The 17,153-nt window shown below is 40.4% G+C and overlaps 2 protein-coding genes across 2 annotated transcripts; one reads left to right on the top strand and one right to left on the bottom strand.

The window, feature by feature from the left end:
* Positions 1-902: 902 nt before the first annotated feature.
* Positions 903-10,204, top strand: LOC139442641 (uncharacterized). The gene is made up of 10 exons (XM_071223499.1): positions 903-1,011; positions 3,423-3,620; positions 4,185-4,321; positions 5,090-5,222; positions 5,935-6,069; positions 6,432-6,647; positions 7,097-7,228; positions 7,843-8,019; positions 8,717-8,792; positions 9,457-10,204. The coding sequence occupies exons 1-10, from the start codon at positions 903-905 to the stop codon at positions 10,202-10,204; spliced, it is 2,061 nt and encodes a 686-aa protein (XP_071079600.1).
* A 2,404-nt stretch (positions 10,205-12,608) lies between these two features.
* On the bottom strand, positions 12,609-16,992 carry LOC139443401 (uncharacterized). The gene is made up of 2 exons (XM_071224389.1): positions 16,874-16,992; positions 12,609-13,752 (listed from the first exon to the last, which is right to left on the bottom strand). The coding sequence occupies exons 1-2, from the start codon at positions 16,990-16,992 to the stop codon at positions 12,609-12,611; spliced, it is 1,263 nt and encodes a 420-aa protein (XP_071080490.1).
* Positions 16,993-17,153: the final 161 nt, after the last annotated feature.

Genomic DNA, 17,153 nt, shown 5'->3' on the forward strand with positions numbered 1-17,153 from the left:
GCCTTTCACGAGAAGCATAGTCGCCTTTTACGGCAGGCATGGGTTGCTGAAGACCTATTCTACCCCGGATCTCTTGTTTTCGATTTAGATGAATAACGTCATAACAGTGTCAAAATGCACCAGATCTCATTTTTTTCACCGATGCGTTAAATTTAGAAATGTGCTCCAGACGCCTACCATAAGACTTTTTGAAAGCTTTACTGAGGTCTTTAATGCTGTAACCTTGATCAAACAACTTTTGAGCAAAAGTCGTAAGACGATCTTTGAAATCTTGGCAGAAGGAGAAAACATTGTTTTCTATGTTTTTGCCCGGCGCTTAGTATCAACATTTTGATAGGGTCCTTAAGATCTGAGCAATCGTGTTCACAGTGAAACGTTAATAACTACAGCAGGATGTTTTGCAATAAATCTGCTTGACGTCAGGGTAGTAGATTAGGCTATCCGTATTTTTTTCTGTGTTTCCCATATTCCGTCCGCCCTGAATTTACATTCCAACATGAACTAAAAACAAATGTGATAAAACAAATACTGCTACCATTGTACACTCATAAAAACACATGTCAACTTGATCTTTCTTCGGCATTGTTTATTCGATACTCCGTCTACGTCATAAATTAATTTAAAGACTGGGGGCATGTGGGGTTTTTTAAACTATAAATTAAATTACATTTTCATTAAATAAATTACACAAATAGTGGAAAACAATTTGACTTTTAGACCTCCCATCCCCCTCCCCACGCTGTCTTGATGGTTGATGTTGGAGATTAGAAACACATGGAAAAATATGGACGGCCTCAGTAAGATATATAGCCGGTGACAACCTTCGAGTGTTGGACCGTAACTTTATAACTACACCAGCAGGTGAAAAGGCTTACATAATTTCCTCTATCGCCGATTTCAATATGGCGACTCGACGATGGCAGATCTTCTGTGGACATCACATCCCTCATAACGTGGTGTGGTTCCTTTGTTTATATCAAGTGGTATATCAAGTTGTGACAACAGCGAAGGGTAAGTATTGCGTTTACACATGTAAAACTTCATTATTCGCGTTACTGTCACAATGATTCTAAAGGTACCAGACAAGGAAGTGTTCAGCCTATGCTGTTAAGTCTTGATTTACTAACGCGTACAATGCGGGTAAACTTAGAAGAACATTTAGTCTATGAAATCTTATATTACACAATATCCTTCTTGACTCTAAAAAAACAATCTCTCTATGCTGATTATGTGGAATAGAGCTAGCTAGAGAAGGCTAGACTTACTTTTGTATGCGTTTCTAGAGTACGGTTATAACGAACTCAAAGGGACTACTAATTTTAGTTCGTTATAACCGTAGTTCGTTATAAGCATATATACAGCATAACTACAGCAAATAGTCAGGACCAAAAAAGTAAGTTCGTTATATCCGTAAGTTCGTTATAAGCGTGTTCGTTATAACCGTAGTTTACTGTATTATTTTTTTCATAAAATAAATATCCCACAGTCATGGTGCAGGGCTAGGGTAAACATGAAGAATACTGTGAGTGATGGAAGACTATATTTATCTGAAGAAAAGAAAATTGACATTACACTCGTGTGAAATAACTCTCATGATCAGTGACAAAGTGGTTTTCATTAAATAGAGGGCGGTGGGGTAGCCTAGTGGTTAAAGCGTTCGCTCGTCCCGTCTGAAACTACAAAGAAAACAAGGAAGGTACACAGATGTCATTTGGCTTTTCTTGTCTTGTAACACGCTTATCTCACTGTGTCCTTTTAAGGAAATAATTATATGTAATTCGTATTAAGTCACGGTAATTCTATCATTGTATTGACAAGCATTATACAACAAGATTTTACAATAAGACCCACAAACCTTATACACTGCTTTTATCTATAAGACATAAGGATTTCATAATGGTTTTAAAACGTTGAACAGCAGCATTGTTCTTGAAGGTAATATAAAAAAAATATTTATTGCGTCTTCATGTCACCTGACCGAAGGTACGTGGGCTTGGTGGCGTCAACATATATAGCGTCCGTCAGCAAATAGCTTTCTAATTTTAAATCTCTTACAGCTTTAATAGGTGTGGGTGGCCCGCAATTCGCTGTACAGAGTTATGCCCCTTAGGTATGCCGTATGCCGTCATTTAACTGACATGTGCCTTTTCGCACTGTGGACATGCAGTGCCTTTTGATAATAGTTAAAGAATGAAATCATAGTTACATGTATACATGTAAAAAATTAGAATTTTTTTATAGACTCCCAGCTTGTGAATCAACATTTAGATACAGCGTTGCAACTAATAAGGTCAAGGGCTGATACAGGATAAAAATGAATATTTCTTTATGCATACAGTGTAAAGCTGACACGCCGTGGTATAACTGGAATACTGTTAAAAGCTGCGTTACATCAAACTCACTCACTCTGAATTAAACACGGGTGCCATGTACAACCAGTTTATTATTCAGCATGGTGAAACAACTTTTACTGACATTTTGATAAATTTTATAAAGAATAATATTAAGGATGTATTCTGCGATCAAGTACGTATAACCATACCCGCATTCTGATTGGTTTGTTGAACGGAGGAGGACGCCTTGCGCGTTATGAAAATGGGCGAGTTGTGATGAATGCAGCTTAGAATTGTAATTCACAGGCCTAAAATGACGTCAACATTGAGTGAGTGAGTGAGTGAGTGAATTGGGTTAAACGCCGCTTTTAACAGTATTCCAGTTATATCACGGCGTGACAGCTTAATGTGGGAGTAAAGCCCGAAGTGATGCGGGTCTAAGACGTTTACCACTTCGGTGAAACCCACGAGCACGGGTATGGTGCTGACAAACCTAGAAACATAATCGGGGAGAATCGGGATTCGAACCCATAATCATAAGTTTCTGGCGTGCCCAAGGGACGCAACTCTGCACAGCGAATCGCGGCGCCTTAGACGACTGGGCCACCCGTGCCCCCTCAACATTGAGATGACGTCCTACACTCAATCAATATATACAATTACATTGATGGAGAGATTTGTACTCTGTAACTGAATGAATAAAATGGGTGCATATCCATGCACACAACATGTTGATCGATCATTAAAACAACAACCGGAATCACTGCACTTTTGGACCCGTGAAGATCCGGGTTAAAATAGGTCTTCAGGAACCCATGCTTGCCGTAAAAGGCGACTAACGGGATCGGGTGGTCAGGCCTTCTGACTTGGTTGATGCATATCATCGATCCCAATTACGTGGATCGATGCTCATGATATCAGTCACTGGATTGTCTGGTCCAGACTTGATTATTTATAGACCGCCGTCATATAGCTGTAATATTGCTGAGTGCGGCGTTAAACAACAAACCAACCAACCACTGCAATTTTGTCATTCAACCCAAAATAGAACTGCATTGTTATGAATTCTAAACTAATTGTTTGTATTAGGTACTCCAGACAATGGATACATCATCCAAACCACAAAAAGTAACTGGTGGGATGCTTCTCAGAAAGGATGTGAGGAGTTTGAAGGGAATCTCTACATACCACCATCCCTTGAGAGTCATCAAGATTTGGCGGCCATATTGGATCCCGGGCAGACATATTGGATCGGGGCCATGGAGTACTCAACTTGGACTTGGACATGTATTATCAATATCTTACCTTATAATTATCTAATCAGGACTCCACTCAAAATTGTGATAATAAAGGACGTTTTGTACTCCCTAAGATACAAAACTAAGTAAAATATATGGTACTTGTCATCCTGCCTGGTGCTAGGTATTAAGGGAATAATACAAGCGACAAAACCGTTTCCATATTCATAACAAATCTCCGCTAAAAGAATCGTCGATTGTACTATTAACACAAATCTGTGATATATGCCAGTTATTGTACTTTTGAAGATTTATGTATGCTATAATTGTTTATCATATTCAAGTCACGCTATGGCTAAAACATTGCCGCCTAACTTTACAGGTAAGTCACGATGATGAAATCGAAACACTTAGTATTTTGGTTGCGAAAAACGCATTTAGATCATTTAATGTGACAAGTTCGAATTTACCAAAGTTTGGAATTACGGTTCTATGGTAATTCTGCCATATAATGTATTTTCAATTTTTCATTCAGTAAGAACTGAGCATGGCTAAATGATTACTTACTCTAGTTGTCATTGTTTACTACATTTGAGCTTGATGTACATTGTAGATGATGAATCACCTCTGTACGAACATACGGGTTACACAAAGTTCCCCTCAAGGGGAAAGCCGACGGAGATAGAAGGAAATACGGCCTTCCACTGTCACCTGCACTGTGGCAAGGGATATACAAGAATCGGCCTTAGTGTAAGAAACGTTTTCTCAATGCGTGAGTGAGTGTATATTATCCATTATACCACCTGGATGGTGCTGACGAACCGAAAATCATAATCAGGAAGATTTTTTTTGTCTTTGTTTTTTTAAATCATTTATTCATGTTTATTGTCCACGATTTTACATGGCCCTGTACATTGCCACGTGGCCTGGCATACCAGGGTTTATATTTGGGTTTGAGTTGATTAAAGCAATAATGCTCATCTAATTATTCAGTACACATTTAATTTTTTCTGCAAGATTAACATTGTTATACTGTAGTTCTTTGTATTGTATTTCTAGTTCTCTTGTAAATATTCTAAAAAGGCCGTCGGTTTCAGTTACTTTACATCTGTACACAATATACTTTGCTAGCAGTAGTAAATAATTCATCAAAGTACACTCCTCTGTGCCTCCTTCTATACCATACAATACAATATCTCTGTAATTATCATAAATCTGATTATGTACATTAACCTTCGCCCACTTAAAGAATTCTATCCAAAAGGGTAATTCATTTGATAATCAGGAAGATTCTTAGATTCAAAACAGAGATTTCTGGCAAACGCACAGGGTACAACTCTCTGCACAGTGAATTGAGGCATTACAGACCACTGAAAAAAAACCTGACCCCGATGTGTTTGAATCATAGCAATATTATTACAGAATATTTTTTTTATTTAAGTAACATTATTTGTAACCCCTTAACATTTCATGTTGGGTTTTTTTTGCACTTTTTTAATGCTTGGGATGTTGTTGCAGGGAAAGGCCTGCTACTGTCTTGTTGATGAAGGATACCAAACTAACGTGGGCAAAACAGTAACGGAAGTCAGATGCTCGGGGAACTATAATGAATGGTGTGGTGATGGAAAGGGCGTGTCAGTCTATGAAATAGGTAACCCTCTACATCAACACGCATCCAAGTCCACACTGCATAGTCCATAGTGATTTTATGGCTGCAATAGAGCTGACTTGATTTTATCTCACTTTTAACTCACCTCACCTCTTTGACATCCCTCTGTTGTTTGAACGATAAATTATTTTTCACAAATGACGATTGATGGTGGATTATTAATGAGTGGGTGAGTTGGGTTTAACGCTGCATTTAACAGTATTCCAGTCATATCACGGCGTGTCAGCTTAATATGGGAGGAAAGCCCGAAGTGATGCAGGTATCAGACGTTTACTACTTCGGTGAAACCCACGAGCACGGGTATGGTGCTGACAAACCTAGAAACATAATCGAGGCGAACCGGGATTCGAACCCACAGTCATAGGTTTCTTGCGTGCCCAAGGGACGCAACTCTGCAAAGCGAATCGCGGCGCCTTAGACGACTGGGCCACCCGTGCCCCCGTGGATTATTAATGCCAACATTATCTTGAATCCACAGTTCAATTAATGTACACTTAGCATTGACGGAATTCTATTTTGTTTTGACATTGCGGAAAATGGCAGTTGCAGTATGTTCTCCTTAACTAACATCTCCATGGGCAGTGCTTTGTAACGTACTGGACACATTGTTCACTGTTTGGAAAGGTGAAAATATATTAATGCACCTGAATAATTACCTCAGGCTGCCTGACACAGTTGGACTGTTGCGTTTCAGTGGACATTGACATCACCCTGGCATCCCAGGGCCAGTGTGTTTATGCGAAGAAGAACCGAAATACATTTCATCACTATTCCTCTTCTTTCCACGACGATAACAACTGTAGCACCACGCGATCACTCGCATTTACAGGTAACCTAACGTCTTTTCTCCTATAAATAAACAAATAAAACTTATGTAATGTCACTTGTAAACATAATTTTGGTGGGAAATAAAAGAATGGATTGATATCAGAATTGACATTAGAAAACCTGCATATATCTGGCATAGAAGGTGCAAGATCCCATTGCAGTTACAAAATAAAGACGTTTCAAGCCAAGAATGTCGCAGCTTACATATATCACACCCAGGCAGCCGCTGCATGGTGGATATTTAAGGTTCATGACATAATGTTTTCATCTGATCCAGGAAGGAAGGGATATATGCGGATAAAACTAGTTCTATACACCAGTAATATTGGGCGCCGCAGTAGTCAGTTTGATTATTGTCAACAGGCAATGCACCCAGTCCAGTGAGATGCGCAGGCACCACGTGTGTTGAACATGGGTTCAGAAGCTGGGACACGTCCGAGGCTAGACGTAGACTGCTGAAAGTGTCGGACGCCAACCTCGACGACCTGACAGACGCTATGACATATTCCTACTACCCATCAAACTACTACACGTACTGGATCGGCCTGAGACGCCTGTACCGGCGTGTGTGGATCAATGGTAATATAACAGGGACTTCTTTGTACTGCTTCAATGGAGATGTATTCTCAGTGAAACAAAAGAGAGCATGTCATGTACTTTTCTTGAAATATATACAAATTGTGGCGCTAATGTTATCCTATGATTTAATATTTCAATGGTTGTTTGAAATATTTTACAGAAATGCTATTAGGTTTTTTTCCCATTGAGACTCAGATATACAGTATCGTCAATATTAGACACTTTTCAGCCAAATCTTGAATTTCTGTTTATGTAGAAATCAAACATGTTTGCATGTTTTAAGTATATGGTGTAGGGAAGAATGTAGATTAAATAAGGATCCAGTGAAACATATCGGCGTTAGGCGTGTTGGTGTGTCTTCGTACCTGTTGCTTCCTGGAGTATTAGGTATATATTTTACACGCTATGGTCTATGTTTACTCATGCTGAGTATTTTGTCTGTAATATAGGTAGTGACGTCAACATGGATAACGACAGACACACTGACCGGTTCTGTCTGTCTGTAAACAAGTCCAAACAGAACGATACAACTCTGCTCTGGTCCCTTTGTACCCACAGCCTGAAGGCAGTTTGTCAAGTCGGTATGTACCTCTTTTCATAACAGGACGTTAGGAAGCCCAGTGGTTAAAGCGTTCACTCGTCATCCCGAGCCCGGGTTCGATTCTCCACTTGGGTACAATTTCTTAAGCCCATTTCTGGTGTTCCCAGCAGTGATATGGCTGGAATATTGCAAACAGAAAAGTGGCGATATACTCATTCACTCACTCACCATTCGTAACAAATGAGATGTAAACCCTTCACTTATATTTTCTAGGCAGAACGGGGCCTCCATGCTGACAACTGATGGGATTCCGCGCACGATAGGTCCCAAATACCCATGTTTGTTTAAAATTGGCATCCCGTGGTTCGAGTGTGTGACACGTCAGTTTCTGTGTCATTATAACCTTACATGATGGTCATGCAAACCACTATAAAAATCGAAAATACCATCTTACATTTATGTTTTTTTCCCCCTCATAAATATTAAAATATATATTGTCCTCATTGTCAAACCTAGACCTAATGTCGTTACAAGCACAGTGCTATTTTGGTTGCCAATGTTAGTGACGACCTTTCTTTTTATTTCTTTTGTATTTCAGGTCCATTTTTTCATTCTTTGCTTTATCCACTATGAAACACTGTTTGCCATCAACAGGAACACAGAGCACGAGCTTTTCTACAAGCACCACGACATCTCATCCGTCAGCGTCGACATCATCACCACCACTTCCTACAGAGGCGGGGACAACACTAGAGGCAACTTCGTCCTCCTCGGCCCATGCCACGTCCACCAGTACCAACGCTTCCAGGGACTACCAGGGGCTTGATACTGGTAAGAGTAGTTGTGTATGCCTCTTAGTAGCATTTTAATACTCATCTGCTCGTCCCAGGGAGGCATGTGTTTTTCATTGTAGAAATGGCTTTTGGATTATTTAGGAAAAAAATGTGACAGTTCAGCTTTGTTGGAATTTTAATAATAGTTTTAACTGAAGGTATGCACGTTATAAGTGCATGTGAATGTTGTTTTAGCTTACCCCCAGAGGGGCGGGGCGAAACAGAGGTAATTTGGCATTATTGATTTAAGCGACTTCTTCTCTGGAACTAAGAGATAAATACCAACCATATTTTGTTGGAAGCATTCTCCGGTGGTGAGGATTCTAAATTGTACAAATGGAGGGTCTGGAAAAGTTGTTTTCGATTTTATTTTATACCGCTTTTCATAATAGTTCAGCAATATTACAACAATATCTTATTGAAAGAATGTTCGACCTCTGCGTGTTTATATACTAGTATTGCGTAGAAATTGATAGTCAGTTATATAGAGTTGACGTCCTTCTTCCCCAAGCCCTGTGTTAAAAGCCGACTGGTGGGGAGCACGTTGTGCACAGTTTCACCAGACAGCGTGTCCCACCGTACCCTGGCGGCTTATGATGTTGTTCATGCAGTCAGCCTTTGCCCAAGACTTGATTATGTGTAGGCAACATACGCCCACTCACTCAACATTACATCTACTGTGCGATATGTTTCAGGGACTCTCATAGGCATCTCTATCGCCTGTGTAGTCATCCTCGCCCTGACGATTGCCGCTATTGTGATCATGAAAAGGTACGTTTAACGCCAAACGAAGACTACACATCTCCTGTGTATCATGTAGTTACGCAACACTCGCAACAGCAGTGAACTTGATTACATCTAATGAACGGAAGACGGTATCAATTAACATGAAATGTCTATCCTCCAAAACAATAACGACCCGTGAAGATTCCGGGGTAGAATAGGTCTTCAGCAACCCGTAAAAGGTGACTATGCTTGTCGTAAAAGTCGACTAACCGGATCGGGTGATCAGGCTCGATGACTTGGTTGATGCATGTCATCGATCCCAGTTGGTGGATCGACGCTCATGATCTTAATCACTGGATTGTCTGGTCCAGACTTGATTATTTACAGACCGCCGTCATATAGCTGGAATATTGCTGAGTGCGGCGTTAAACAACAAACCAACCAACCAAAACAATTACATGACTAATCTTCAAAGGAACGTCAGTGCGTTGCCATTTTTTTATAGCTCTACACTTAAATACTTGAAATGTAACCGTTACGTAATCATAAAGAAATATAAAAAAAATATAAATATTCATTACGTTTTGCAAAACGACCTCTCTCTGTTCAGTAATGTAATTCGATGACGGATGTCCCCCATTAATTACAAGCCTTATAATATTTCTACTAATTCTATATTTCTATTAATGAACCTAACACTGCCTTCCAGACACAGACTGCTTTTCTTTGAAGCTAAACCAACGACTGACACGACAAACAACGTCGGATATGACAACAGGGCGTATGCCACGATGTTTGAAGATGATCACATCTACGACACCCTGTCAGAACACCAAGGGAGACACGGTCAATCCCACCTTCCCGTCGCCACCGTCAGACCCATCTTACACATCTATATGAACGACCCACAGTTGGACAAGGACGAAGGATACAATGTCCTATCACAGTGCAGCTCTGTCGTTCCTTCTTCAGTAAAACCTTATGATCATGTTTTAGTAGGTGGCGATGGCACAGTAGTTGGATCCGATTACGATAGAGTGATAATCACAAACGACCCACCTAAATTCAACAGCAATGTTTGTCTGGATGATAATGGGGATGAAAATGAATATCTCAGTCTTAAGGACGACCTAGTGCCAGTGGATGATCGCAAAGCTGATCCTGGGGAATTTGACAGAGCAGACGACAGGAATCACACGATCCCGGATGCAGGAACGAACTTTAACCAACACCAGAACAGAAGGGTTGCTGAAGCTGTTTATCAAAACATCTCCCAAATTAGACAGTCCGTCAACGACGATGGCGAGATTAGGACGGGGAACGTCAACGGTAACGTGATGACGTCGCATGATGGATGCTACTGTAGCATTGGACCTGCGTCGGAAACAGATATCGCCATGAACAAAGAAGATGGACGTCAACCTATCCATCAATCACCAGCAGCAACAGATGCATGACGAATGTTCGATGTTCTCGTCAGATCATACAGATAACAATATTCAGTGTGTTTTTATTGTCTCTGTGGAACAATTACGTCCCTTAAGCGTGTCAGGATCCAGAGAGTGTTGGTTCCACGACACACAGAATTCTTCTGTACCGCAGTTACGTTTTTTAGAACGTAATCTGAAAGTGGACACTATCTGTAATTATTCATGTTGTTTGACATTATATCAGGACAAGTTTATTATTTCATCATATATTGTGTATGCCTTATCACAGACAATACCATTGATTCTGTAATGCAGCACCAGGGACATTCCGGGATGACAATTAATCCACACCAACCTTAACTTGTCCTAAGAGGCGACTCGGATCGGGTGGTCAGGTTCGTTGACTTAGCTGATTGCGTGTCGTCGTACCTCGACGGCGTGGGACATTCTCAGGAAATCAAAAACTTGATGGTCTGGTCAGACTTGATTATTTACAGGCTGGCATCATATACTAGTATCCAGTTTCTTAAATGCTTTGTTGAAACTTTACAGGTGATAATTCTGACAAAATCAGTCAATGATATATATTAGACGTTTGCTGGCACTGAAGATACAGGTCGTACAACAAGCATTTGAATGATCTCTTCAACAAGCAAGAAGTTTTTTTCACACCCACAAAATATGTTTGGAAACATTTGGAAAATATAAACAGAAATCTTAAACAGTTTAGAGATCGTTTAGATCGAAGAGATTGCTTATATACTTCCGAGTTACCAGAAGTGCTTAGATACAGAGAAAGTATAAAGGTTAGCACTGCGTCTTCTTTATCTTCGTATACTCCGAACTTCCATGTACTTCCAGGGAATATCTACAGGACACTGACTTTATTTGGATAAGTGTCTAAGATCCAACCGATACCTGATTAAACTTGGTATGAGAACACTGGATGTTCCTCCGGGTGGTAACACGGACTTGGTCGACTATAACGTGAAGACAGAGGAAGCAACAGAATGGGTCGTCAAGTAACTAGTGCCATAGTTACAAAACATGTCATTACATAATCTATTTCGGTTTCCGTTTTTCAACAGGATTCCGACACTTCCTGGTGTATATAGTGTCAACCGCTTTTACTTACTCATGTTTACACCAGTTGTGTATAAATATATTTTTATGAATAAATATTTCGAAAACTGCAACCCATCTTGTAGATATTCTGATGTGGACACACATATATCTTTCTAAACACGAATGTCGTATTCTGGTTATAATTAATAGATTAATTAATACGATACAGACACGAGTACGTGTACATACATGATGGGAACTTGTTGCAAAGTTCATAATGCGTCTGTAGAATCCTTTTACCAGTGCGCTTGTATCGGCAGATATGATGTGAACGTGTGAATAACTGCCTAACTAAAGGTTTTGATTTTGGTTTCCAGCTATATGGCGGCGGTCTGTAAATAATCGAGTCTGAACCAGACAATCCAGTGATTGACATCATGAGCATCGATCCACGCAATTGGGATACGGTGACATGCATCAACCAAGTCAGCGAGCCTGACCACCAGATCCCGTTAATCCCCTCTTACGATAAGCATAGTCGTCTTTTACGGCAAGCATGGGTTGCTGAAGACCTATTCTACCCCGGATCTTCACGTCAAGAGTTTCAAGCCTCCGAGTATTTCCACTTTTATCAAAAGACACTCGGGTGCGATTCTCTATATATCATCACAGTCAACTTTGCCTTAAAGTATATATCAACATGGTCCGATAATGTCCTCACTGTTCTTTCATGTTTAACACTGTGACTTCCTTAAAACCCTTGACGTGAGTCACTTATAGACTTATAATTAAAAGCGAAAAAACCCTTCCCATAATAATAAGGATATTCTGCTAAACGCAGAGGCCGTGGTACGATTCATATTGTAACAACCATGCATGCGTTTATGAATCACTACATAAAGGTGATGATACCAGGTGTTCGTGAAAAGGTGATAGTATCCTGCCCCACTGCTGGCCCCGTCACAAACACACACAAACCCCTGAAATATATAAGTGTTATGTATTCTTTATTATTAGTTTATGTGGAGAAGCGACAATCTGAACAAGAAAGTTTACTATCCATCAATGTATTTCAATCATAGAGGCAATGATGATTCAGATGGATTTTTACAAACCTTATTGCAGTGGATTTTTACAATGCGTATATCCAAATTGACACCGTTTCAAAAACATATTTTAGTAAATACTAAGCTTGAGAAAGGCTAAAACAAATCCGAATACAAATCTCAAAATACATTTTGGAATAGTTCAATAAATAACGCGCAAGACCACAAGGATTCTATAACCAATGGCAATTCGCTTCTTGAATCCTTTCACATACGAAGTCTTTGTAATAACAGGACAATCCGACCGATTAGGTGTGGGTTCACTCCGATGACAGCGAGGGCTTCATCTTAGAAGGGCTGAGGGCATTTGGGAGAACAATAAGGTCCCTCCTCTCAACGTCCGCCGATACAGCCAGAGTGTCTAAGAACCCTATAGCTTGGTGTCTCAGTAAGATAGAGGCGGCTCGACTTACAAATAAAACTGCTTTTACTCGACTCATCTCTGACGCTAGTTCGAGAGCTACTTCTGGATTCAGACAATTGCAGAAAGAGAGGTCGATTCTTGAAGGAAGAACCCTCTTGATATCAGCAACCCACAGTACCTCGAAGTCTCCATCAGCCTGGACGAAGCTACGCATACAGGATACAAGTATCTCTGTCTTGAGATGGAGAAGGTCATCTGCTGTCACGGAGCTGACGAACAGCTGCAGACGACATTCAACTGGAACATAAAATCTCTGCCAGCTGACCATCGATATATATTCGTCGTTTGCACCACGACGAATCCGTTGTCTTAGCAACGTCCTCTTCTGGCGAGATTCTCGATCAGTTGCGTAAGATTCAGGCACGCTTTCTTTTAAAGGTTCACTTGGCGTCTTTTGAAGATTCGACAAGGATATTGGCGATTTCGTTGGGGATTCAGTTAGACTGCTTTCACTTTTAGACGAGTTCAAAGATGAGTTTAGGTCATCATTTGTTCGTCGTTTCAGCTTGAGAGCATAGAACTTCGAATACCACATCTGCATATCCAGCCATACCGTTTTGGAATTGGTCAAACTTCCTCTCGGGTAGAGCGGACCCCACACATTTCGAACAGGAATATATTTGCTGTACTTCTGAAGATCGGGTATGCGAATGTCAAGCGGATAACAAGTTGATTCTGTACTTTCATCACAGGCGGTGCAGCTGTGTGATCTGAGGTGATCGCTGGTTTGACCAACGTCAGAGCCCGACGCGCTTTGGTTGACATTCCCGGAATGTGCTTTCAGGAGATCACCGATATTGTTCAGCTTACATATTCCGCTTATGCGCTTACGTTTCTTGCAGAGCTTCTCTTTTCCTCTTTTGAAGACGGATTTTATTTTACCTAATGCTTTGGATGTCTTAACCGTTTTGACAATGTCTTGTCCCGGGCCGCCTGGTTTAGCTGTCTTCGCAAAATCACTATTATCACTGCCGCGTGACCTGAAATTGAATTAAACATTGTTATGGCTCTCCAATGGTTAACGGGGAGATACATGCATCAGTACATATAACACCACATTAAAATTAGGTTTGCGAAAATTGAGTCACGTCTATTTATACATGTTATACAAAACTTGCTGTTTATAAAGTTTAGGTCTGTTGAGGTTTCTCGGGAGAAAACAAATATACATCTCCTAGGCAACTGAGGAACCCACAATTTAATATCCTGGTATGTATCTGAGATCTTTTAAGAAGGGATAGTTTTTTCGGTAACTGTTTCAAAACACGCAATTTCTTCTGTAAAGAGAACATCTTCCCGAGGCATTTGAGTTAACTGACTATAAAAGTCCAGTTTCCACCCTTGCCGAACTAGGTATTATGGAGTTATATTTTGGCTGGGCTAACGAGTCTATGCCTAGTCCAATCAAAATCGCGCAACGAAATCGAAATCCGGTTCGTAAACTGTCGTGCTCATTTCGGTCGATTGCAGGATTTGTACACCGCCAACTCGTTGTCAACAGATATTTTCCAAATCTGGGAGGATCCCCCCTTTTTCAAATAAATCGCACTATGGTATAAGTTCATTCATGAAAGCATGTGAATATTCATAGGGAAATGATCATCGATAGATACTTTCTCATTCAAACAAATCATTTGAAACGGTGAATTCGTATTGACTGTATAAGTCTGTGGATCCATCCAGACCTAGTTCAATTTCTTTTTCTGTTTGTTAGTATTTAGACAAAGAACTTGATTTCCATATCATCGCGTATCACTAACTTACGTGGTGTTTGGATAACTACAGGGTCTACTAAAGATCCATCACTTAAGTGTGCTGCAATCGACAAAAATGTGTGACCCAACTCATTGTATCATTGCAGAGTGGATATCACTGCTCATACTATCGACCACCGGGTCATCTAGCCGTGAACCTCAGCTTTCTATCTGTCGTTAATCTCAAACTTTCACAAAGACGACTAAGCGCTAAGACATTCGTGAAACGGGATTTTGTTATTCTACAGGATGTCCTGCTATAGCTATGCATATGGTAATTTCTTTTGATAGGAAGATGATTCAGTGAATTTAACGAGCTATATACAGTTTCCCTGAATTAAAAAGCCGATGACATCGACAATGTGAGAGGTGGTGTATACAATAATCGGCCTAAGTGTAAGAGGAATTTTTAGTGAGTGTGTGAATGTAGTTTAACGCCACTTTTAACAGTGCTGCAGCTTATCACTGCCTGTCAGCTTTTTACGGAAGGATATCCTGAAATGATCCAGGTTGTATATAGTTGCTTACTTCGAGAAACCAGCGAGCATGGGCATTGTGCTGAAGTATCATAATTGTGGAGAATCTTGAATTCGATGTGGGTGAGTTGGGTTTAACGCCGCTTTTAACAGTATTCCAGTTATATCGCGGCGTGTCAGCTTAATGTGGTAGGAAAGCTAGAAGTGATGCAGGTCTCAGACGTTTAACACTTTGGTCAATCTCATTAAAATCAGATCCTAGTTCTCGCTATCGCTAAACAAAGATCTGAGGACATCCCATTACGGGTCACGTCAGAACGACCTTACATCCGACCAATCAGGACGTCGCTTACAAGATCATGAAAGTGACAGTCGGAATGTGTTTCCTAATCATGCAACCTCGAAAACGTCAACACGGGGTATTCCGAACGACAGTTACGACCCGTACGACTCATTCGTCAAAATTATCGTCTATCTCTCGCTTCAGTGGAATAAACATTTGAATGGAGGAGGTGTTGAACAGTATGTAGGAAGCATTGCTATACAGTATCAACCATATATTAGACATTCCGGAATGTTCGTTTGTTCAGTGTTCAAAATTTTAATCGAGAACTGTGTCAACATATTTTTCAAACGTAATCTGAAATGGAAGTCGCCAGGTTGAAACGACTGCCGTAAAGCTCGAGAAAGCTGCTTTCTAATTGGCTGATGTCGCCTTCTTGTTTGTCATTTCTGTCGTCGGTCAAAGTTCGTGAAAGGTCGTTCTGACGTGACCCGTAATGGGATGTTCTCAGATCTTTGTTAAGGGGCAGCGAGAACTCGGGTCTGATTTTAATGAGATTGCCATTTCGGTGAAACGGGTATGATGCTGACAAACCTAGAATCATAATCGGGGCGAACCGGGATTCGAACCCACAATCATAGGTTTTTGGCTTGCCCAAGGGACGCAACTCTGCACAGCGAATCGCGGCGCCTCAGACGACTGGACCACCTGTGTCCCATCTGGAATTCGAACACACGATCGTGGGATCTTGGCATGACTAAGGGTTAATGTATAGAGTGCGCGGGGATAATCATATATTTGCAGAGCCATCCCAAGCAATTGTGCTACCACGGGATACTGGGCTACCATAGGTCCCCAGTATAAAACGATATGTTCGTTGTAAGAGGCGAACAAACGGATCGATTGATCAGGTCCGTTGGCTTATGCATGTCATCCTAGAAACGGCGTGGTACGTAGCTCATTATATCAATCACTGGTTTGCCTTGAATGTTGTTGAGTGCGGTGTAAAACAACAAGCAAGCAAACGTGTTATTTTCATTAATAACCTTGTATATATACTTACGACAGAATTTAATTAAAAGCGTTGCATGTGTGAGGTTGTGGTTGTGTTGTGGTAGTATTGTCAAAGTTCTACATGCGATTGTGTCAGAGAGTATCATTCTGTTCCTGTAGAAATATTGTCCCTTTCCATGATACATTGGCAATGTTCGTTATATTGTGAAACTGATCATCGTCAATATTTGAATAATAACTGGGCAGGAATTAGCTCTTTTTTACATTATTTTTTCTCGCAAAAAAAAGTAGCTCCTAGTTCAGAAGGAAACGTGATACTATCAACGTTATCATACATTTAATGAGAAACTCAATGGAAAAAATAAAAAACCTAGGTGTATTTTTAGGAACTTGCCAGTAGACCCGACATGTTTTATGGTATAGCTGAAAGGTTTACATTAGGTTGATAAATTCACAATCATTGTCCTTACATAAAATCAAATAAGTAATATTAAAAGCAAAACATTGTAAAAGAAAATATTTATGAATATAACGATATAATGCATAAACATTAAAATAAAATGTGGTAACTTACCAACTGACGTCATTTTGTTTTTCAAAAATATTTACAAATTCTTCCGTTAGGACTAAATTCCCTTTTGTTGGTTTCTTCGCTGACTTTTGTCTCTTTTTCTTCCGAAAAAGTAGCGGCATGATTATTGTAGTTCACAACCTCCTACCCCATGATGTATGGCCTCTCGGACGATGCGACCAGCTTGTAGCGCGTACGTAAAATCTACTGACAGCGGGCGGTGGCAGTTGCTGCACGTGATTTTGTTTACAGGTGGCGCTGTGATTATACTTCCGCTTCCGGA

The sequence above is a fragment of the Haliotis cracherodii genome, unplaced genomic scaffold, assembly GCF_022045235.1.
Source record: "Haliotis cracherodii isolate W230 unplaced genomic scaffold, xgHalCrac1.p SCAF_5, whole genome shotgun sequence".
In the NCBI taxonomy this organism is placed as follows: Eukaryota; Metazoa; Mollusca; class Gastropoda; order Lepetellida; family Haliotidae; genus Haliotis; species Haliotis cracherodii.